Source organism: Thunnus maccoyii, chromosome 6, assembly GCF_910596095.1.
Source record: "Thunnus maccoyii chromosome 6, fThuMac1.1, whole genome shotgun sequence".
NCBI classification, from domain to species: Eukaryota; Metazoa; Chordata; class Actinopteri; order Scombriformes; family Scombridae; genus Thunnus; species Thunnus maccoyii.
The window spans coordinates 33,509,524-33,533,128 of NC_056538.1; the positions used below are offsets into that span (position 1 = coordinate 33,509,524).

Below are 23,605 nucleotides of genomic sequence, written 5' to 3' on the forward strand. Positions count from 1 at the left end.
AAAACCAAAACACAGGATCTTCCTCAAATGTGAGGAACTTGATCTGTCAGATAATGTGACATTTTGACAGAAATATCTTGAAAAAAGAGTAACTCTATCTTGTGGTCAGGATATTTTCTGTTAATCTGTTTTAACAGTTTCCATGCCTAAGTGTCCTTTAGCAACAGTAACGATTCCTGCGAGCTCCAGATTCAGACAAAATGAAAATAAACTTTTCCTTTAGAACTCAAGCTGCAGCCTCAAGATCAGTTTAGGTTGTTTGTCCTCAGGTCAGATTTTTCTACAGAACAGCAAATGTTGTTCAGCAGACAATTTTACTTTCTCAACATCACCTGAACGCAGCACAGTAACTGCAAAGTGACAATAAATAGTCTGATAATTGTCAAAATCAATACCTGATCATCTGATCCCTTCAAATCTGCAAAAAAAAGTAGCAGAGTGTTTGGAAAAAAATTATAAATTATTTATTTTTTTTAAAAAAGTAGTGGACTTCAGCTGCTTCGCAGTAAAATCCCTCCAACTCAAAGCCAGGCAATGAGTCATCCGTGTGAAGCAGACGCACATGCTAGTGTCTGAGACAGCGATAAATGTTGATTTTTTACAGTATTCTGGGTTCCTTTTTATCATCAAGTTAGCAGGTAAATACTGGATGCATATTGCATATACAGCATGCAAATGTTCTTATCTGGTGTTGAATAAAGTTGAAAAATACTTCACATTTAATACGAAAGAGATTATCCAGGGATTTTCAGGGGTCTGGACTTGCAGCCTGTACACTGAGGCACACAGTTAAATCTTATTTTTATCCCATGTTATATCTCCATCACAATATCCTAATGTGTCATATAATATTTATTAAGCTGAATCAACTCGCTCACAAATGTTTAATGCAAACTCAGAAACATTAAAAAAAGCTGTCCGGACAGATGGTTGAATGGATGTTCTTACTGATGTGTAGAGGAATCCCTCAGCGTTCATGGCCACATAGAGTCCAGCCTTCACTCCCTGGATGGCCACAACCCTCAAACCTACTGGGATCAGGTTAAACAGAGCTGGAGAGAGGGGGGCGAGAGACACAGAGAGACAAAGAGAAAGAAAGAGAGAGAGAGAGAGAGTTGATTACTGAAGAGGTAGAGACAGGTCAAATGTTCCTCTGAAGTGTAAAAGGTGTTTTTCTACAAATTAATTGAACAAAAGGCATATTTGTTAAGCAGCAGCCTGTACTCAGACATGTTCTCTACCTGCTCACTCAACAACATGTGACACTGCGTTACTGTACAGTGTTGTAGGTTTTTTTTACTTAACGGTGGTTAAAATAATGTAGCAGCTGGATGTGACGCTTCCAGCTGATAAAACCAGAGAAAAAGACACTGAATAACAGAGAGATTGTGGGGGGGGGGGGGGGTGGAGAGAGAGAGAGGGGGGGGGGTGAAGTGATGAGAGGTGATTTAATCCTCGGGGACAGAGAGCTGCAGTGTGGGTGAGGATGAGGAGGAGGAGGTGGAGGAGGAAGAGGCCTGTGGCGATGGCTGCTGTTAATCCTCCTTTATTTAACTCAGAGACAGAGATGATCTGAGAGAGAGAGAGAGAGAGAGAGAGAGAGAGAGAGAGAGAGAGAGAGAGAGAGAGGGAAATTCAAAACATCTCCTCCTCCTCCTCCTCTCTTGTCCTCTTTTTTGCTTCTCTTTTCCAAACCAAAGGATTTAAAGGAAGCAGCAGGATCTGTAATCCTGAGCTCATCCAGCTGGTCCAAGAGAAGGGACAGAAAAACACACATCTACAGCCGGGAGCCGAACCTCAGGACTAAACGGTGCTGGTCTCTCAAGGACAGATTCACAAACATCCAGGTGTCCATAGTAACAGTGAAAGAGGTTTTCCTCGCTGTAATTATTCCTCCTGTTCATACTGGATATTAAAAGATCCTTCAAATGTGCTTTCAATGGAAGTGATGGAGGCCAAAATGCATTTAAAAGTCTCTGTGAAGCTTCTATTCAGCTGGAAGTATAGTAACAAAAAGAGGGACTTTGGCACTAAAAAGACTGTAACATTGAAAGATATCTACTTGATTTGACTCATTTGGACGCTGAAGCTTCATATTAGCTTCAGATAAACTTTTAAATACATTTTTTTTGTACAGAAGGAGGACTGTGGATTTTGTCCTCCATCACTTCCATTGTAAGGTCATTATGAAGGGATCTTCTAATGGTCAGTATGAACAGGAGGAATGATTACAGCAAGAAAAACAGCTTTAAGACACACATGAAAAACTGTGAACTCGTCCTTTAATGTCAGCAGTTCAGAGTAAAAGATGGATGACACTGTTTTCCAAATTGTACAAATCACCAAAGTGTTTCGGGATTGTGTCCTCGCTCTGTTTCAGCCGTCCGTCCACACTAAAAAGTTTTTTTTTCTCACCTAAAATCTGAGTTTTTCCACAACGGTCCCAAGAGTGTAAATCTAGAAATCAAAAGTGAAACCTTTGCAAAAAGATATCTAAGTTAAGCTCAGCGTGGCAGCGAAGTTAAGAACGACTTTATGTCTCCTTTAAGTTTCTCTGACATCATTTAAATGTAGTAAAACTGTGGTGAGACGACGTTGTAATTATAGAATAATAATTTTACCAGCGGCGCAGCATGATGATGGCTTCTGGTTAACAGAGTTTATGAGCTGAAATTAAAACACTATTTCAAACTCGTTCCGCTGTCTGATAACGGAAACAGAAAAATAAATAAATGAGTAAATAAACGACTACATCATGAATTCAGCTGCGTTAAAACACATTAATGATGAGAGAGACTGAACACTACTGTCGTTAACCTGTGTTTATGTTAATTTAGTCACATGTGACATTTGCAATAATTAAAAATGTTTTGGTTCAGGTGTCGGCTGTGATGCAGTTTTGTTGTTTGCCTGTTGAAAAGACTGAAAACGTGATGCTGTTATTAGTCTTTGGAGCCGTTTCTAAACAAACTAACGTGACCAAAGTCTTCATGATGAAGGAACATGTGACCCAGATGTGTTTTTAGATCAGAAAAATATAGAAAATCACCAGAATGATCCTTTAAGAAGGTTCATGAAATGGACTTTGTGACGCCGTCAGATGCTTTTTTGGGAAACAGGTGAGTTTTGGTGGGCGGAGCGTGAGAACAGGTGGGAGTTAAAACCTGCAGCAGGCAAGAGACTCACTGTTGTCGCTGTTCTCGTCCTTGTTTCCACTGATGGTTCCATCAGGCTGCATCTGCAGGAAGAAACCCTGCTCGCTGAAGAGACGCGTGACGATGCCCTTCAGCTGCGGCTCTGAAAACACAACAGCACACAAACACACCACGCTCAGAGACACTCGGAGAGACAGAGTTTGGACAATTTCCTCTGCAGGTAGTTTGGGATCAGTGTGTTACTGAGTGCTACATCTGCACCCATCTGTCCACTCTAAACACTCTCACCACATGTATAATTCAAGTGCAGGATGATATTTGATGTTACAGCGGCTACATATGCTGCTGCGCTGTCTGCGGACACTTTACCTCTTCACGTCTCTCTCTCTCTTCTGTTTCACTGCTCTTCTCTGTTCTTACGTCAGTTCAGCTCCTCTTTCATATGACAGCAAACTTTCTGCTCTAGCTCCTGTTTTTTTGACGGGTTTTTAATATTTTCGCTCAACTAAAATGTTTTGTATCGCATCTCTTTTATCGGCGCCTCGTCTCTTCTAAACATATCCTATGTTATCTCCTCTCATCCACTCATCTTATCTCTGGTTTTATCTCATGTCATATCACCTCATCTCACTTCATCGTTTGTCATTTCTTTGTTTCCTCGTGGAGGCGATTCACGTCCTCTGAACTGCAGCCGCTCCTGCAAAATGAAACCACTGAGTCCTTCACAGAACAAATTGTATTGCATGCTTAATTAATAAGGCTGTTGTTCAGTTTGTTGCCTAATAAAACATCACACACACACACACACATTCACACACACGTCGGCCACACAGCGAACGTCCCTTGAGCAAGAAGCCTGCGTGATGGATTGAGCTGAGGATGTAAATGAAAGCTGAGGAGACGAGGTGATGCTCCAGATGACAATGTGGGCCAGAAGGACTCATCACTGGCAGAAATAGACCAAAATACGGTGAAGCTAATGTGGAGCAGGCTGCTGTGCTACTTAACGTTCAGACCGACAGACAGACAGACAGAAGAGTCTCAACCACAACAACAAGAGACACGTTTACAACTGAATCAAACCGTCACATCGTTTTTTTTTTTCCCTCTCTTCACCTGTTCATCATCCACGCTCAGGAGGAAGCTGTTAGCTCCTTTAAAAGGAAAAGAAAGGAGCTAACAGTTTCCCTCTGCTCCCAGTCTTTGTGCTAAGCTACGCTAACCTGTCTCTCTACTGGACACACAGAACCCGACTCTGCAGATGAAGAGATGTCAGCATCCCGTCTCTTAGCAACAGTAACCAAGATCATCATCGTTTCCAAACCAAGTGATTTTTCTAATATTTTAATGAGAAGCTTTTAAAGGAATGACAGACATCTTTACATCTATACGTCCAGGAGGCGTCTTGTCTCTCCTCAAACACCTTCGACCGAGACAAACCTTTCTTTCCTGCACTTATCGATGAACAAAAAGATAAAAAAAATGCAAGAAAATAAAACACTTAAAATCATGAATAACTGCTGTGCATCACTGCTCTTCCCTGCAGTCGCTCTGTGGATGAACTAAACACTAGTTTGCAGAGAACAAACCATCTATCAGATATAACATATCAATGATCTATTGGGTGCTCGTCAATCAAGTCAAACTCCTCTGATTGGCTGGTTTTTACACATCTAATATTTTGGCATTTAATACTTTAAATTGATGACTGCAGTAAATAAATAACCAGAGAATCGTTTTCTGGACACGTTTGGGCAGATTTGCACATTTATTTCATATTTCATGGAGCTTTTCTTGTGTCTTATGAGCTAAAAGTCATATTGAAAACATTATTGACCGATAATCAGGGTGAAAACTATTTTTTTTCTTGTTGCTATGATAGTAAATGATTTTTAAATGACTTAAAATGTCCTTTGATTCACACATAATAAAAATAAAAAGGTGGTTGGAAGATACTTTTATTAACTACAGAACAACAGAAGCAGTTAAAAACTCCTGATTTCACGTATTTGTCGTGAGAACCACAGCTGTATGAAACAATCCATAGTTTTGGTTGATGAGCAACTTGTTTTTTTTTGGTTAAACCTATTAAATACCAGAATACTGATGAAGAAACTCTTTTAAATATCATGAATCATCATGACTGTTCACTGTGACTCACTGGACAAACATCTGTGAGTTCGTCACTAATCCAGAGGAATTTCTTCTGCACTAAACTATATTTACAAGTGTTTTTAGGAGGAGCTGTGAGTTTTAACACGTCGATGAGTCTGATGAGGAGGGAAAAAACACCTCATCACATGCTGCTTCCTGAAGCAGAGACGTGAGGAAAATGACACATCCTGTAAAAACCGAATCAGACAAAAAAACTCTCTGGTTTAAAACACAAAATCTGTCTTTTTCTGGAAGCTTTTACACCACTCACTCACTGTTTTTGTTATAAATATTTAATACACTTGCTAACATTGAATTTATAAATGAAAAATATAAATGTTACAGAAGAAATATGTGCTGAACTCATAAAAAAAAAAACAACAACTTTTTGCAGCATCACACTGAGAATTCGGAGGATTAACTTGTTGTTCGTAAGAAATGTGATCAAAAAACATCAAAGGACGACAAAGTGCTGATGTGGAACTAATCTCAGCCGGTGACTCAGCGATTACTTCAGCAGCTGCGGAGATCTCGAGCCGCCTCTGTTCTTCTCTTCTTACAAACCTGAGCAAGTTTTTGGAGAAGAAGTTTTAGAGTTTCTGGACTGTAAAAACTCTGAAGGAGCTGATCAAGCAGAAGCGTCGTATAATAGCTCCTTTAACAAGCTGTTTGTTGTATTGCCAAGAAAAACATGAAGCTTGGTCCCAAGCAGCAGGGAGGCGGCTAATGAGACTCGCAGCTCATAAATGTATAAATGCTGAAACGCGTCCAGCGGTCCGACTCTCCGCGTCTCACTTCAGGTCTCCTTAATACACGTCCTCTTTATTCTCTTATATGCCTGCTGACACCATCAATAACCAAACTCATCTCATGTTTTTTAATAACGGCGTTAAATATTTAAACTCATGGATGAAAATAAAACATGTTTAAGATACTGTGAGAATAAAAACTGGCTGCAGTTTCAGCTTCTGCAGATATGAAACAAACTGAAGCTGCTGGTTGGAAGATTTTGGTGAATAGTGACAGTTTGGAAATAATGTGAAGAGTTTTAAATGTGAATATATATGAATACAGCAGCTCAAGAGCAGCAAAAACATATTAAAGATCCAACAGTCACTGTGTTTTACGTGTGTAATCAACACCTTCTCATCTCAGGTCATCAAATAAAGACGCCCGAGGTACCAAAGATGCCAGACTGTCACCTGAAAAACACTTAATGAGGTCACGTCAATAATCACCTGTCAGGACTCGTTTGTCGACCGTCTGGAACTCACCTGGTTTCCGTCTGACGGGTCTTTTCTTGCCGCTACAGAAGCGAACTTTGCTGAAGACGCTGAAGATGTGTCTCTCACACAGAGACCGCGGGTCTTTGCTGGGACTCGAGCGCCTCTTGTTGGTGGCGACCTTGTCGCTGTTGGACTCGCGGGCTTGCCGCTTCTGTCGGATCAGGGAGCTGGCGATGGCCGCCGCCATCTCCCCGAGAGGTGGCCGGAGCCACCGAGGACAAAATATCTGCTCCGACTCCGAGTCTGACGGTGAGGATGAAGCTTCTTAGTCCGAAACGGACGTCATGTCTGATTGGTGGAATCCACCGAGAGTCTAAAAATGTGTTTTTTTGATCAAAGTGTTCTTGCTTATTGTCGCTCCATGATATCAAACCACTTCAAAACACTTCAGATCCACTTTGAGAAGCAGCTGCTTGATGTTTGCCTCCAGAATCCTTCAACTTAATGTTAAGAAGTTAAATTACATCCAACATGTTCGTCTGGTTTCATCACAGACGTCCTCTAGAACTGATGATGATGAGACATTCTTCTTCTCACAGCTTTAAATGAAAACAACGTGTATATTCAACATGTCAGTAAACATTTACATCCTGCAGCTCTCCTTCCCTCCACAAGGAGGCGACGACGCTGCCGTCATGACGACTAATCTCAAGAAACTTCGTCTCCGTAAAACATCTTCAGCCGACAAACAATAAACATGAAAAGTGATATTTCTACGTCATGCTGGTTTCATGATGATCATCAGTGAAGTTTAACGACGACTGTGTGACGACGGTCGAAAGCTCGGCCAAACAAACGCGACCTTAAGTTGAGATCGTTCACACCTCGCTGAAGCTCTGAGATACACAACCAGCCAGCGAAACATTTATTTATGAATGAAGATGGATCTGTTTTGTTTGACGATCCGAACAGCAGCGATCTTCCATTTTAAAGACGACAAAGCGATGCATGCTGGGTAATTCATCCGTTGGTTTTCAGGCTTTTTCAGACCCTCCGACGGCTGCAGGAGCTGCTGCGAGTCGCTGGAGTTTAATGCACCAACGATGAATCCACAGCTGCCAGAACCAACGTCTGGATGTTTTCTTCTCGCTCACGACTGCATCTTCAACATCGCTCCGTCAACAACTTTCAGACATCTTTTTTATAAAGTCTTCAGAGAATCATCATCATCATCATCATCAGCAGCAGCAGCAGCAGCAGCAGAGAAAGACAGAAATCACAGACAGAGCTGAAGGAAGAGGAAGACGACGGCGATTCAACAAACCAAGTTCAAAATAATCCCAAAGTGTCGGCGAGAGAGAGAGAATCCTGCAGATTACACATCGCCCTCATCCTCGACTCTCTGCTGCTCTATTTTACTTTCCTCCTCCTCCTCTTCTTCCTCCTCGTCCTCCTCACAGAGCTGAGAGCTGCTGAATGTGATGAGAGGCTGAGAGAGAGAGAGAGCAGCACTCAGCCAGAGAGAGAGAGAGAGAGAGAGAGAGGGAGAGGGAGAGAGAGGGAGTGATGGAGAGACGGGAGGTGGAGGTGTGGAAGAAGCTCCTAAAAATATTCCGCCTGATGTTTCATGTTGCTCCCACATCAGACCTTCACTTCATCGTCCTCGTCCACAAAAACACGATGGATCCAGTTCACGCTGATTAAAAATATCCGTTCAGCTTTAAAAGAGTCGTCATCTCGCTCCGCTAACGTCCTCAGACTCATGATGACAGGTTGTTTTAACAAAAAAAAAAAAAAAAGGGTGAAAATTGATGCAGCAGAAACAGAGATATCGTCTTTTTTTTTTATTCCACACGTTCTTCTTTCTTGGTGCCTACATTACCCATAATGCAACTCGGCGGCCGCTGCACAGTTCACTCAGAGATTCAGGTGTATCTTTATGATCACAGGATGTGACTGCAGCTGTTTCTAAGGCTCAAAAATACTCAATTTACTTCAATAAGACGAGAAGAAGCAGCAAATTCTCTCGTTTAAGAAGCTTAAACTGTCAAATGATGAATCAATTATCAGAATAGTTGAGGATTAATGTTGTTGATCGACTGATAATCGTCGCAGCTGTTTCAGAGCTTCTGTTCTTCATAACATAGAGATGTATTTCAAATTCATCATTACAGCATTTTGAACAAAACTCGTTTAGATGCTTTGTGGCTTCACTTAAATATGACGACTTTGTGTCCAAGGAGACAAATCATCATTTCTCATTTCACTTATAAAGTTTGTCGTTGTTTGTAGTTGTTAGTCTGTAAACTGGAGGAATTTGCTGCGTTCAAAGACGCTTCTAACAAAAGAGACGAAGGAGGAAATCAACCATCTTCATTCTGTGAAACAGTTGATCCCAAAGTTAATGTGAGTTCATATAATCAAGTGTTTCTTCCAAACTTGTTCTGATTTTAGGACAGAAAGCTCTTTCAGTTACAGTGTTTTCATGCTCAGCTGTGATGGCGTCGTAGTAACAGGACGCTCATTTATTGATCCTGTTTAAAAACACTTTGGAGGAAGAAGAAGAAGTTGGATTCTTAGGTGCAATCTCCTCTCATGTTTCCGTATAACAACTGTGTTAAAGCTCTGCTGCACAGACACTGAGGACGACGCCTGCAGCGTTACATAAAACCATCTTCATGCCTGCTGCATCTTTAACGCTGCAGCGGAGCCTCATATGAACATCTCATCACATCTGCCCGGAGTGATGCAGCCTGCAGGTATCAACACTGAAGCACATTCTGAAGCATCACATTAGAAAAAGGTTGATGGAAACAACAACTTCTTGTTTTTACACTTGCTTGAACTGGTTTGTGCCTTTTTCTAAAAAGAGTAAATGTACTAAATGGGAGATGAAACGTCTTTGCTGAACAAGTTCTGACGTAGCAAACATTTAACTCAGATGACTGATCAGCTGTTTCTGCTGTCGGATGTTCTCATAATGCACAAAAACATGGCTGCTGGTAGCAACAACTGGTACGTAACTCGGCCAATAGAAACAACTTCCTGGAGACGTCTCCGAGGCGAACTTCTTCTTCTTCTCCTGGTTTATTACAGTCATGTGTAACGTTGTCTTCTGATGAAACGACGCTTTGTTTGGTCCAGTTTATTTGCTCCAAACCAGTTTGATGGAAATGCACCTAACTTGCATTTTCTTTTTTTCTCCTTTTTTGCAACATTTCAAAAGTTTGCTTAAAATTCTCTCGACATTCGACGTGAACACGTCTGCTGTCTGTTCTCTCTGCTGCTGCTTCAGAAAACAAACCGTTTAAATCTCACTGTGAACAAAATCTGATCCACAGCTGGAGACACGACTGAGGACAAACTCGACTGCAGTTATAACAGTTTAACTGTCTAAACATGAATATAACGATTCTCCTCATGATCAATTCATCTGCTGATTATTTTAATTCTTCATTTGGTTCACGGCAGAAAAGAAGTTTAAAAACAGTTCAAGACATTTTTAAATGTTTTGTTTCGTCCAACCGAAGATGATTTTATCTGTAAATGCACTCAGAAGGTGATCAGATCTCAGTGGGTGTAAGTGTCTGCTGAATGTCGCAGCTTCTCTGACCTGAGACGTGACATATTTGATGAGCTCCGCCCACCTCATTTGCATAACGAGATCTGATCACGATGTGGGAACAACTGAGAGAAACAAGAACTTATTTTAACAGCAGGTGTAAAATGCAACGACCCACCGATCAGATGTCATCATCCAGATACACATCACATGCAGATGCAAAGACGAGTATTTGATCAATTAATAAATTTGTTTGTTTGTTCTCTGACAGATGTTGAGTTTACTGATATCAAACAGACACAGACTGCATCTCGTCTGACTGAGACGATCAAAAACTAAAACTCTGGACGTGTTCGGTGTGTTTTAAGGTCGTCGGGGTTTGTGTGACTGACTGTGACAGTAAATGTAAATCTGACATGAACGTCAGCTGGATCGAAGGGTTGAATCACATCCAAGAGATCAATGGATCAATAAAAATAATGCAGTTTTCTTTCAGTCTTCTCTGATAAAATGTGGTCACTCAAATCTCTCCTCATCACCCTGCATGAGGATGATGATGAGGATGATGATGATGAATCCAAGTTTGTTGTGTGTGACTCATGGTTTCTCCTGCTGATAATTGGATTGTGTAACGAGCTCTTCACAGCTAATTGGTCGTCCACTCGTAGAGGCTCGTCTGCTTCTCAGAGGTGGAAACTCTGCAAACCTGACAGTTTGAAATCCTTTAAAACCAAAGTAAAGATATTTAACTGAATGAATTAAGACTTTAAAAAACGTAACGCTGCCACATCTTCATCATTTTAAAAAGTCTACGTTTAATTAATACGAGAAATCAGTTAAATATTGTCATCGTGAAAGGTGAACGGATGCATTTATATATCACTTTTATTCAAAGTGCTGCTCGTTCACACTCTGATGCAGCTGGTCTGACGTCAGTGTTGCTAAAAGACACTTTGACATGTGACAACCTGCGATTAGAAATAATTAATTAATTAATATGAATTACATTGAATGAACATTCCTGGTAAAACTGAGATTTGACGCCATAAATAAAGTCTGACTTTAAACAGATTTCTGGATAATTATTTATACTCATTAGTTTATTAACCAACAACGACGTTCTCCTCCTGTTTTGACGTAGAAAAAGAATAAACCAGTCAAAGCACAATGCTACGACTGGTTTGTCCTTTTGTTTGTTATTTTTAATGTGAGTTATTCTACAGGAGCTTCTTTATGGATCTGACCTGAGCTCATTAAAGCTGCAGTTACAGGTGAGTTAGTTTATGTTGTTTGGATCCGTGTTGTTGGACGTGTTCAGGTCGGATCGAGACACTGGTTGAACTCCGTCTTCTTAATACTTGGACCACAGTCACACAAGACAGTGGAATTCAGAGCTGCAACACTTAATTGATCAATCAATTAAGTGTGAGTTAATGAGTTCAGCTTTACTGGAAAGTTCAGGCAAACAAAAGGCATCAGGTGAAACGATCTGGCAAACATCAGCTTAAGATTGAACTCTGATTGCAGAGATTCCACTGAAATGGATCAATTTTACCTCAAAATGTTTGTGTTTTAAATCCTTGAGTGACTTTGTTAAACACTTTGTAAACAGTTGCTATATAAATAAAGTTTTTATAAGTGAGGTAAGGTATATAATCATTTCTCTGTATTAAACTTTTAATAGCCAAACGTCCTTCATGTTAATAAGGTTTGCAGTTCAGATGTGACGGCCCCCCCCCCTCAGATGCTCTCTGCTCATTGGCTGGCTTGCACGGCAGGAGCCAATCAGCTTGTTTGAGTCGTTAATTGATATATCGGCTCGTTTAGTTTGGCTGCTTGTTCACTCTGCTGTGTTGCTTTATATTTGTGTCTTTATTGTAAATATAATATTATTTTAATATGTTTAACTTCATCACCTGCAGGACTGGATGGTAATATATGATTGAACAGACTGTCAGGTTCATTTAACTGCTGTTTCTCATATTTGGAACATGTTAGTTTGATTGTAATTGTACATTAATATACATGTTGTGTCTTATTGTTTATTCCCAGCATGAAAATCTGCTGTAGTTGCAGAACTGATAAGTTAAAACTCTCTGAGCTGTATGTTGGCAGTCCAATTATTCTCTTTGAGATTAATTATATCAGTATGTTGTATTGATCCACTGTAGATAAAGTTTATAGGCCCTCTTTGTTCTTGTGTAAACGTGAACAGAAGCACATTTACCAGTGATTCTCACCGTCTCAACTACAACAACACACTTTATAATCCAATAATGTGTCAGAAATAAGGTTTTTCTGTCCCGGTTTTACATTTTGGACTCAAGTCTCCGTTTCTAAAACCAACTCATCCTGTTTAAGGGGAAACACAGTGTTAACAGTGAGAAGCTCCACCATCACTAACGTTTCCTGCGTCACTGTGACCTGATGAAAAGCCTGAAACATTATCAGTTCTGTGAATATTTTAGCTTTGGTGTCATGTGCTGCGTGTGCTGCGCAGCGAACACTTTGATGCTATTAAAAACTAATCCTCCACATCTAATCAGTTTGTTTCCGGGCCCGAGGCCGACGTGTCCGGCAGGTTTTCATGGATCCCGCTGACAGACTGAACTGATCTGAGAACAGACTGTCGGTATGTAGGCCTACGCTCCCCATCACCCGCAAACTAGGTCAGCGTCTTTAATTACCGTCGTGTATTTGCGTCCTCCGTACCTGCACACTGGGACTGAGAGCTGAGAGACGGCGAGGAGGAGGACGGACATCTTCGTCTTCGTCACCTTCATCCTTCACTCATTCATTCAGTCTGATCAGCACAAACGTGAGAACGTCCAGAACGACCCAGAGGATGATCCAGATTATTTTAGTGGAGTTTCTGTCTGCAGGTTTAATATTTAGAGACAAGACGGTTCTACAGAGTTGTGATGGAATAAATAAAGCAAATAAGTTTTATTTAACTGAAAGAGGTTTGACAGGAGAGTCTGTGTTGTAAATTTTAGAGCTCAAAATATATCAAACTGTAATTTTTCTGACCAATATTACAAAAGCAATTTAAATTGTGATTATTTTTAACAAATTCAACTACAAGCCTGTTAAATCAAACAAGATATCAACAATTTATCTTGTTTCTACATGAATAGATTCACAAAAAAATAATAAAGTTATTGTTGCTGAGTATAAAAAAGAAACTTTTAAGTAAACTTGACATTCAAAAGTTGTTATTTCTTATTGATTTGGCTACTTATGATAATAACGACAAACTTTTTTTGTTGTTCTTTTGTTCCATGAACGTTGTCATTTTAGCCAAAATCAACAGTCGCTGGATTAAATTTTCTCTTCTAATAATCAAACAATAATGATGGAAGTTATAATCAGAATCACTGCACTTGTGATTAAAAACAATCCTTTAACTTGTGATTTTATATAAAAAGAATGAATTCTTCCATCTTAACAAGACATAAATCTGAATGAATCTGCAAAGATTAATTGATTAGTCAATCAACTAAATTAATCAGCAACTATTTTGATAATTAGTCGGCGCCATCTTGTCCTTTTAGAGTCAGGAGCTTCCAGATAAGGAGTGCTGGGTGTTGATGTTCCTGCTCTGGAAACACCAAGCTAACGTTAGCTTACTGTGAACACTGAGAGCTGCACACTTGGGCTAACGTTAGCTACTTTAGCTACATTGTGCTAACAGGGCAGGTATCATAATCAAATAACATTAAACTGAGTGAAATATTGAGACAATAGTTTGACTCAACACCCACACAGTACGGAGCTATTTATGGAGCAGGTGCTAACAGGCTAAGCTAACTGTGTCAGTGGTTTTTGCACTAGCAGCAGCAGATGGAGGAGCTGCTAACCAGCCTGAGGAAACTACTACTGTGGATCCTTGTAACACTTATCACTTCAATTTTTCATATAAAAAAATGAAGTTCAAGCGACCATCTTGCCTTCTCACACGGGCGTAACCATAGAAACGTTTATGATGAAGGTGACATCGTTTTCTCCTCCAGCACACCAACAGGCGGGCACTGTGCCATGCGGCCACTATAATACTGTATGCAGCTACTATAGTAAAAATCACGGGTGCTGGTGTATAAATGAACCATCTTTTTATTCCAAAAGTCGTAAATAAAGCAAGGGAAGTACATTTTATAAAGCCCTGAGGGCGGGAGTGGATGAACCCAGTTAAAGAGTACCCGCCCGTACGGGACGCTTTAAGAAGTAAAGCAAACAAGCTCGCAAGGAGGCAGGGATCATTTCATTGGTCGACACTAAACCTGGCTTCTATTGGTTGGGGGATTTGGGTTGTTGCACAAAAAATCCAAGAGCAGAGGAGAAATCTGAGAGCAGAAGTTGCACCAGCGTGCAGAAGCAGCCTGAGTGTGAGAGGAGAAGAGCTGAAGCTGGAGCAGCAAATCTGTGCAAACAACATTATATTTGAGTGCAAGCACACAGTTTGAGCAGAAACAGAGCAAATCTAAGCAAAAGCAGAGGCTGTTTGAGTGCGAGGGCAGAGTTTTGAGGGACAAATTACAAAATTTGATCGTGAAATCAATAAATTATGCTCTCAAATTGATACACCACGCTCTTGAATAAAGACAGGGGAAAAGCTCCATACACAGCAGACATTAAAGCTACTGTAAGTCTTCAAATCTTATTAACGGAGCAATAATTTCCAAAATAACCACCAGTACACTTATTAGAGGGTCTGAATTTAGAGATTGAGTCCAGAATGACTCATTGAAAACAATGATTGACTCAGTATTTCTGGAGAGAAGTTGAAGCTCTTCGAATGGGAGTCAGTTGGAGCAGCCGGCGGCCGTCGGAGGAACTTTAAGGAACTTCAGCCTCAAGACGATGGTGGCTGCTGATTGGATGGGATCGAAATTTTGTTCTAAATGAACTGTAACTTTGGATGATTTCCACTTTATTTGTGTAACTGAGACTGTTGAAGCCTCAGATTAGCTTCTCTGGTTGATCTGAACATCTGTATGACATCACTGACCCATCCAGGTGTGATCGTCCCACAGTGCAGTCTTTATCTGCTGAATAATGACACACACACACACATACACACACACACACACACACACACACCTGCTGGGTGTTAATGAGCCGTGGGATCGATCCCAGTGCTGCCACAGAGGATTTCCTGTCCTTCAGTCCCAGTGTGTGTGTGTGTGTGTGTGTGTGTATGTCGTGCAGGTATGTTTCCTGATCAATAGACAAACTGCCTCATCAGAGGGCAGCAGAATGTCAGTGGGACACTTAAACCACCAGAGACGAAGAACTCAGTAAACTCAGAGTACACACAGTACACATTATACTGGTGGTACTGGTCGCCTCAGAAACAGTGAAGGTGAAGAAACCTCTTTTTAAAAATGATCTTGTAATCGAAACACAGACTCTGTTCATCATGTACGGAGGTGAATTGTTATGTGACTGATTCCCTCATCTATCTATTCAGCCTCTATAAACCCCCACACACACACACACACATTCACACATTCACACATTCACACGCTGCAGCTAAACCCAAAAAAAGAAGAAAAAAGGAACAAACAGCAGTGTAGGCGGCAGAGAGGACAGCAGCTGGATGTTCAAACCAAACAAAGACACTCGCTGCATGTTAACGGCAGCGCGAGCTGGAAGAACTCTGCATTGTTCCACTTTCTATTGTTGTACCACAAACATATGTCCAAAATACATTTTCATAGCAAAAATCCTTCAGTTTTTCTCCTGATGACTCATCTCATGTAAGAAATATATAAATTGTGTCCCTAAATCTGTAAACCTGCAGCTCCCCCGTTAAAGGAACAATCCAACGTTTTCTACGAGAAGATGGAGATCAGTTTCACAAAGCTTTAGCTTAGCACAAAGACTGTTAGCTTAGCATTAAAAGAGAAAAAAAATCACATTTCTGACAACACCTAGTCTGTTTGATTTAGGCTGAACTTCACTCTTTACACACTTGACTCCGTCCTAAATGCTGATTATGATCTGATTGATGTCGGATGATGCAGCAGGTCAGTCAAACCATCTATTAACATGAAAAATGTACCTCTGAACAACATGGAAACAGTTAAATCTCTTCTTCTTCTTCCTGCTCTTTCTATCGTTAAACAACCAAACAGGTTAACAGAGACAGAAAGTTGTGTTCTTAAGGGACGGGTGTACAATTTTACTGGTGTGTCTTAAACCATCAGTCAGGAGCCCAAATGAACATTAAAGCTGTTTTTCTTGCTGTAATCATTCCTCCTGTTCATACTGACCATTAGAAGATCCCTTCATAATGACCTTACAATGGAAGTGATGGAGGACAAAATCCACAGTCCTCCTCCTGTGCAAAAAAAATGTATTTAAAGGTTTATCTGAAGCCAAATGAGTCAAATCAAGTAGATATCTTTCAACGTTACAGTCTTTTTAGTGCCGACTGCTGTTTCTTTACACTGTCAGTGTTTTCCTGAGAGTGACGAATAAAGTTTGAATGAGTGCTGGGGGCCAATCAGCTGCAGCTTCTCATTAGACTCACAGAACAGTCAGACTGAGCAGCTCAGAGTCTGATCAGAGTCAAGACCGGAGACACGTCGCCATCTGCTGGACAGCAGGACAACTGCAGGCCAGGAACTGCAAATACTACTAGTAGTACTACTGCTAGTACTACTATTAGTACTACTCACTTATCACAAAGTGCTGCTAAAAGCAAACCAGAGCTGCACCCATTCTAGCTAATTGTACTCTAAGATTTTTATTATGTGTATTTTATTGTACTTCTATATCTGTAATGTGGTTTTATGATAATGAAAGCTGCATGTTTGACAAGAGTTGAAAATTAGTATCATCTATAATCAATTTCAGTTCAATTTCTGTTCCTGTGATTTCTGCTTTTCAGTTTGGTCTTCTTCATCGTCTTTGTGTCTTTGTGACATTATTACAAAGAGCTCATTAATAATGAGGAAGCATTAACAAAATCAACATCAGCGAATGTCTGAATGATTTGGACCGCAGGCGATGATTGGCATGTTTTATAATCATAATGACACACACACACACGCACACACACACACACACACACACACACACACACACACACACACACACACACACACACAGAGTACAGCAGCAGGCGTGTGTGTGTGTTAAATGTTTGATGATGAATCACTACTTCAGGAGAATCTGCTGCTGCAAAATTCATGATTCTGGAAAAACAACAAGCAGCTTCTAAAAGGAGTTTTAAACACGGTTCAGACTGAATGTGATCACACACACACACACACACACACACACACACACACACACACACACACACACACACACACCACTGTATGAAAATGCTATAAAGATACATACGCCTAAATTTAAATGGTAAAATAAAAATGTGTGTAAATTACAAATGATAAAAGTGCAGAGTATGGTTATTGTTTTATAAATTATAAGCAATTAAATCATTTTAAAAAGCTGATAAGATGTAATATGCTGTTTATTTTATACTTTTAAAATGTTTGTTTTTATCCAGTTGTACATTGTGAACACACAGTAGAACACAAATATAATAACAATAAAGTTAAACTGGAGTTAATTTAAATTGTAAAACTCTTTTTTAAAACAACTTAGTGATTTATGAATTTAAGATACTTACATAAAACTGACTTGATGTGACGATATGTTGATGTGAATAATGGATTATGATGATTTTGACATAAAGATTGATGATATTTATTAATACAATTTTCTTTTTCTTGTCGCTTAAACACACGTAGTAGATTCACAGTCTGCATTTAATATATAATCTGTGTAGATATAGATGTTATTTTTAATGTTAACTGTACATATTCTGTATATCCTGTTAATACACACACATAGTTTATTTACACTCAAATTTATATTTATATTCTGCTTCTTTGCACACACATGGTTCTACCATGTTAATCATGTTAACTGTCTCTTTCTTACTCTGTTATTTTTAATGTTCGTGTTTAATGTGCTTTCTATTGACACACTGAGTTCCTTTTATTTGCTTCTTGGTAAATAAATGTGATTCTGATGGAGGAGAGATGCTGACTGTGACCAGCAGAGGGAGACAGAGAGACTTTACAAGGTGTGTCAACAACATTATTTTTCCTCTCTGATGAAATGTCATTTTAAATCTTATTGGACAGAACAATCTATTATTCTCACTCAATGCAGTATGATTTTTATGTGGTTATTTGGGCAAATAAACTATCAAAATGCTTTGTGTTGTGTGCAGGTTGTTTTATGACCAGTTCCCCACATATTATATTATTATATATACTTATAAACAGAAGCACACAGATTCAAACCATGAACATAAAACATGAACATGCAGAAACACAAAATAAAATCAGTTCTACAACATTAAAAGCAACCAGCAGGTCAAAGGTCAAAGCTCTACCATCACATTTTATACATTCTGGTAGTTGTGGGACACCAGAAAGAGAATCACGATGACCTGAAGGTTCAGATCAGTGAGTTCAGCTCCACATTCCTACATTCCTGCAACTGAAATTCATCTTCTTTATCAGTTTGTTTGCACTCTTGATTGACTGATTAATTGCTTGTTTTCTAAATGATCAGAAAATAGTTAAAATATATATATATATATGTTAGCATCTTTTGAGCTTTTTGAGCTGAAAGTTCAAAACCCAAAGTGATTTCTATCATAGTAGAAGGAATAAAAACAGAAAATATTTCCATTGAAGAAGCTGGAACCAGAGAATCATTGATTGGTTTAATATATTCAAAAAAATCTAACTTGTTGCTGGTTAATTGTTAATTGTCTGTTTATCAATCAATCAATTGATTGTTTCAGCTCTACATAACATATCTGATACCAGCTCCAAGTCAGCACATTTGACTCAGGAACAATCTTGTTTTCAGCCTCTAGGTTTAAATTTATCTACATGACGACAACTTTAATCCCACATGCTGAAAATAGACCGGATGGACTGATATTAAAACATGAGTATGACTTATTATTTATATGATTTACAGTTTGTTTCCGCTCAGAGATGCTTGACTCTTACCGTCCTCCTAATTTCATGTATACAGAAGTTGCAGAAATATGAGGTGCTGAAAGACTGTAGGAAACACACAGCTGGTCAGACAGAAATACACGATACTGTAAATATAACTGAGACATCACTGTCAAGGTCACACACACACACACTCACACACAGTCATGTTTCCATCACTACAGAGGACCATGAGGTAACCGTAACCACTACTTGCCTCACCCCAACCTTACGTTAACCAAATAAAATCACATTTAATCATCCCAAACAATCTCAACATGTTTTTTAAATGTATTTTTAAGAGTTTTGTGTCATTGGAATGAATATAGTAGTATATAAAAATAATATAGTGTTGACAGCAGCTGGGGGGGGTGTCGGTGTCTGTGTTTGATTGACAGCAGCTGGGGGGGCGTATCGGTGTCTGTGTTTGATTGACAGCAGCTGGGGGGCGTGTCGGTGTCTGTGTTTGATTGACAGCAGCTGGGGGCGTGTCGGTGTCTGTGTTTCATTGATAGCAGCTGGAGGGGTGTGTCGGTGTCTGTGTTTGATTAACAGCAGCTGAAGGGGTGTGTCAGTGTCTGTGTTTGATTGACAGCAGCTGGAGGGGCGTGTCGGTGTCTGTGTTTGATTGACAGCAGCTGAAGGGGTGTGTCAGTGTCTGTGTTTGATTGACAGCAGCTGGAGGGGCGTGTCGGTGTCTGTGTTTGATTGACAGCAGCTGGGGGGCGTGTCGGTGTCTGTGTTTGATTGACAGCAGCTGGGGGGCGTGTCGGTGTCTGTGTTTCATTGATAGCAGCTGGAGGGGTGTGTCGGTGTCTGTGTTTGATTGACAGCAGCTGGGAGACATGTCAGTGTCTGTGTTTGATTGACAGCAGCTGGGAGGCTGCCAGTGTTACACCGTATGAATGCAAAAAAAATAAAATAACTGCTGTAGCTACAAGTCATGGATGGACGTGACATGCAGCTGAGCAGCTAATTAGCAATCTAGCTGCTAACTGACGTGTTTGGTGGCTTGTTCAACAAGCTAAGGTGCAGTACAAGATGTGTAGAGCTTCAATGATTAGTTGATTAATAGATTAATTGATGGACAGAAAATTAACTGGCAACTATTTTGATAATCAAATAATTGTTTTTGTCATATTTGTTGAGCAAAAATGCCAAATATTTGCTGGTTCCAGCTTCTCAGATGTGAGGATTTCAAGCTTTTCTGTGTTATACGTGTCAGTAAACTGAATATCTTTGGATTTAACTGTTGATCAGACAAAACAAAACATTTGAAGATGTCACCATGACATCTTAGAAATTATAAAGGGCATTTTTCACTATTTTCTGACATTTTGCATTCTACATAAATAATTGATTGAGACAACAGTTTGAAGATTAATCAATGATGAAAATTAGTTAGTTGCAGCCCTAAAGACCTGTGTTCATGTCTGTAAGTTAGATAAGACTTTAGCAGGAAAGCTAATATGTGTTGTTGTTCAGAGTCTGTGGCTCTTGTGTTGTGTAGCAGGATGCAATCAGGCTCAGTGTGACCGTCTGTTCTGCCGAAGATACAACGACATGTTAACGCTTTATAAAAAGATTTGATTTGCTGTATGGAAATAAGGTAATGAGGAAATAAGACTCCAACTACATAAGCAGATGACAGAATGGTATTTAATCAAAATAATGTAAAACTAGGGAGCGCCATCATGAAATCAAAGAATTGGTTTCTGTTTTTTTTTTCTCAAAGGAGAACACATGAATTGATTTACGAAGCAAATATGTTGCTGTTACAGACAAAAAAGGCAGTTTCATTTCAGTTGGACTTCAAATCAAGTCTCCACCATAAAATGTAACGATTTACATTATGGAGACCTGCTTTTTAAGGCAAGTCCCCACAGTGTGACTGTGAAAATATGTGTCCCCACCACACACACACACACACACACACACACACACACACACACACACACACACACACACACACACACACACACACACACACACAAAAGAGGGTATTTTTAGTCTTGCTTCCTCTGTGTTCTGCTTCTGTCACAGGTTACAAAGCTAAAAATGTTGTTCTGTTTAATTGTGTCGTCAATAGCAGAGCTCCATGGAAAACTCTGGACATATATATATATATATATATATATATATATATATATATATTTATGTTCTGCTGTTTTTCCATTGCCTACTGTATGCATTGCACTGAGTGAATACATTATTAACTGTTTCAATAAGTACCTCCTTAAACTCTCATTAAAAATACCTTAATTACATCATTATAAATAAATTAACAAAAAGTGTAAATTAATGGAATTTTAAGGTAAAATATGAAGGGGTTCAGTTTTATGTTTACTTCTTTATAAGTTGATAATAAGTCAGATGTTGTGTCTGTTAGCTTGTTGTGGTGATTTTCTGCCTCCTGGTACACAAAGAAAATCAATGTCTGCAGTTTTAAGTGGTAAGTTTGCATCAAACAACATAAACTACTGTGATCACTGCTTTGTCGCCTTCCTGTTTGCTGTCAGAGGTCACTGCAGTAATAAGAATATAAATAGTTTCCTTGTGAGATCTGAAGTCCGAACTGAACCAGTCCCCAGTTGACAGGCAGATGGTTGGTAGTTTAAATAAATAAAAGGACATCAGTGTCGTCTGTTTATATTTTATAGACCAACTGTACATGCGTTTATATATGTGTTTATGTGTGTGTGTATATATATAAAGGTATATTTGTGAGGTGAGAAGCAGTCGACTGTGAACAGATGAAGGTGTGAGACATTGAGCTGATCAGAGATGTTAACACTGATATTTATAATCTACTACTCACATCTGATACAACAGGAAGAGGAGGAGGAGGAGGAGGAGGAGGAGGAGGAGCAGTTTTTATTATATAATTTTCATGATTATAATGGCTGTCATATTCAAAAACTACTTAAGAACTAACAGTCTATATATACCCACAAATACAAAGCATCGCCTGTGTATACCTTTATACACAGCAGTAGATAATATGTTTATGCCTTTATTCTCTCTATGTGTATATCACTCATTAGTCTGTATATACATTTATATACCTTTTCCTTTTCTGTATATACCTGCATTTACTGTATCACTCTAGTCTGTATATACCTTTATATACATTTGATAGTCTGTATATACCTTTATATACATTTGATAGTCTGTATATACCTTTATATACATTTGATAGACTGTATATACCTTTATAGACATTTGATAGTCTGTATATACCTTTATAGACATTTGATAGTCTGTATATACCTTTATATACATTTGATAGTCTGTATATACCTTTATAGACATTTGATAGTCTGTATATACCTTTATAGACATTTGATAGTCTGTATATACCTTTATATACATTTGATAGTCTGTATATACCTTTATATACATTTGATAGTCTGTATATACCTTTATAGACATTTGATAGTCTGTATATACCTTTATAGACATTTGATAGTCTGTATATACCTTTATATACATTTGATAGTCTGTATATACCTTTATAGACATTTGATAGTCTGTATATACCTTTATAGACATTTGATAGTCTGTATATACATTTATAGACATTTGATAGTCTGTATATACCTTTATATACATTTGATTGTCTGTATATACCTTTATATACATTTGATTGTCTGTATATACCTTTATATACATTTGATTGTCTGTATATACCTTACCCCTATACATGTAAATATTTTACTACATATTGTACAGTCTGGGTACATGTTGACCTGCGTCTCTATTGTCTGTATATACCCGTACATATACCTTATATAATATACTCTATCTACATCTTCACTGTATTGTTTGTATGTACCTTTGTGCAACTCTGTAGTAATGTCTGCAATGTTTACCTCTGTGTGTACACCCACAGTATGTATATACTGTATACTTAACACTCTAACTTTATATATATATATATATATATATGAATCTCTGTGTGTACACCTATACCGATCCTGTCTGTATGTACATATATACCTCTAACTTATCTGTATATACCTGCATTTATATTCATTTGACGGTCCGTATATACCTTTATAGACATTTGCTAGTCTGTATTTACCTTCATAGACATGTGATAGTCTGTATAGACCTGTATGTGATATTCAGTAGTATAGTACATCTATATACATGTGCATATTTTACAACGTATTGTGTGTATATCCCTACATATAAATACCTTCAGATACCACTGTATTGTCAGTATTTTATGTACCATTCAGTAGCTTCACATACACTCTCTTGTCTGTATAAACCTTTGTTTATCACTTGTTACTTTTCATTCCTACCTTCTGTATGTGTATATATATCTGTACACCACTTTGTGTATACGATAACACTCCATAGTACAAACTGTAAGTTAGTATTTAAGTAGCTACAGTATTTTAATAAATACAACTTAATAGTTAGTGCCTTTATACAACTGTGTTTATATACACACTAACCTATACT

The 23,605-nt window shown here is 38.8% G+C and overlaps 1 protein-coding gene across 4 annotated transcripts in view; it reads right to left on the bottom strand.

The window, feature by feature from the left end:
* The window catches only part of LOC121898508 (fibroblast growth factor 12-like), a 49,801-nt gene that overhangs the window by 9,123 nt on the left and 17,073 nt on the right, over positions 1-23,605 (bottom strand). Inside the window, exons 1-4 of one of the 4 annotated variants that reach the window (XM_042413653.1) lie at positions 4,379-4,405; positions 3,525-3,852; positions 3,187-3,297; positions 949-1,052 (exon numbers count right to left, since the gene is read on the bottom strand). In XM_042413653.1, the coding sequence (XP_042269587.1) occupies positions 949-1,052; positions 3,187-3,238 (156 nt within the window). In that variant the 5' untranslated portion in view covers positions 3,239-3,297; positions 3,525-3,852; positions 4,379-4,405. Of the gene's footprint in view, positions 1-948; positions 1,053-3,186; positions 3,298-3,524; positions 4,498-6,583; positions 8,503-23,605 lie in introns of those variants that run through there. The other 3 variants (XM_042413649.1, XM_042413652.1, XM_042413651.1) reach the window with 3 other exon arrangements.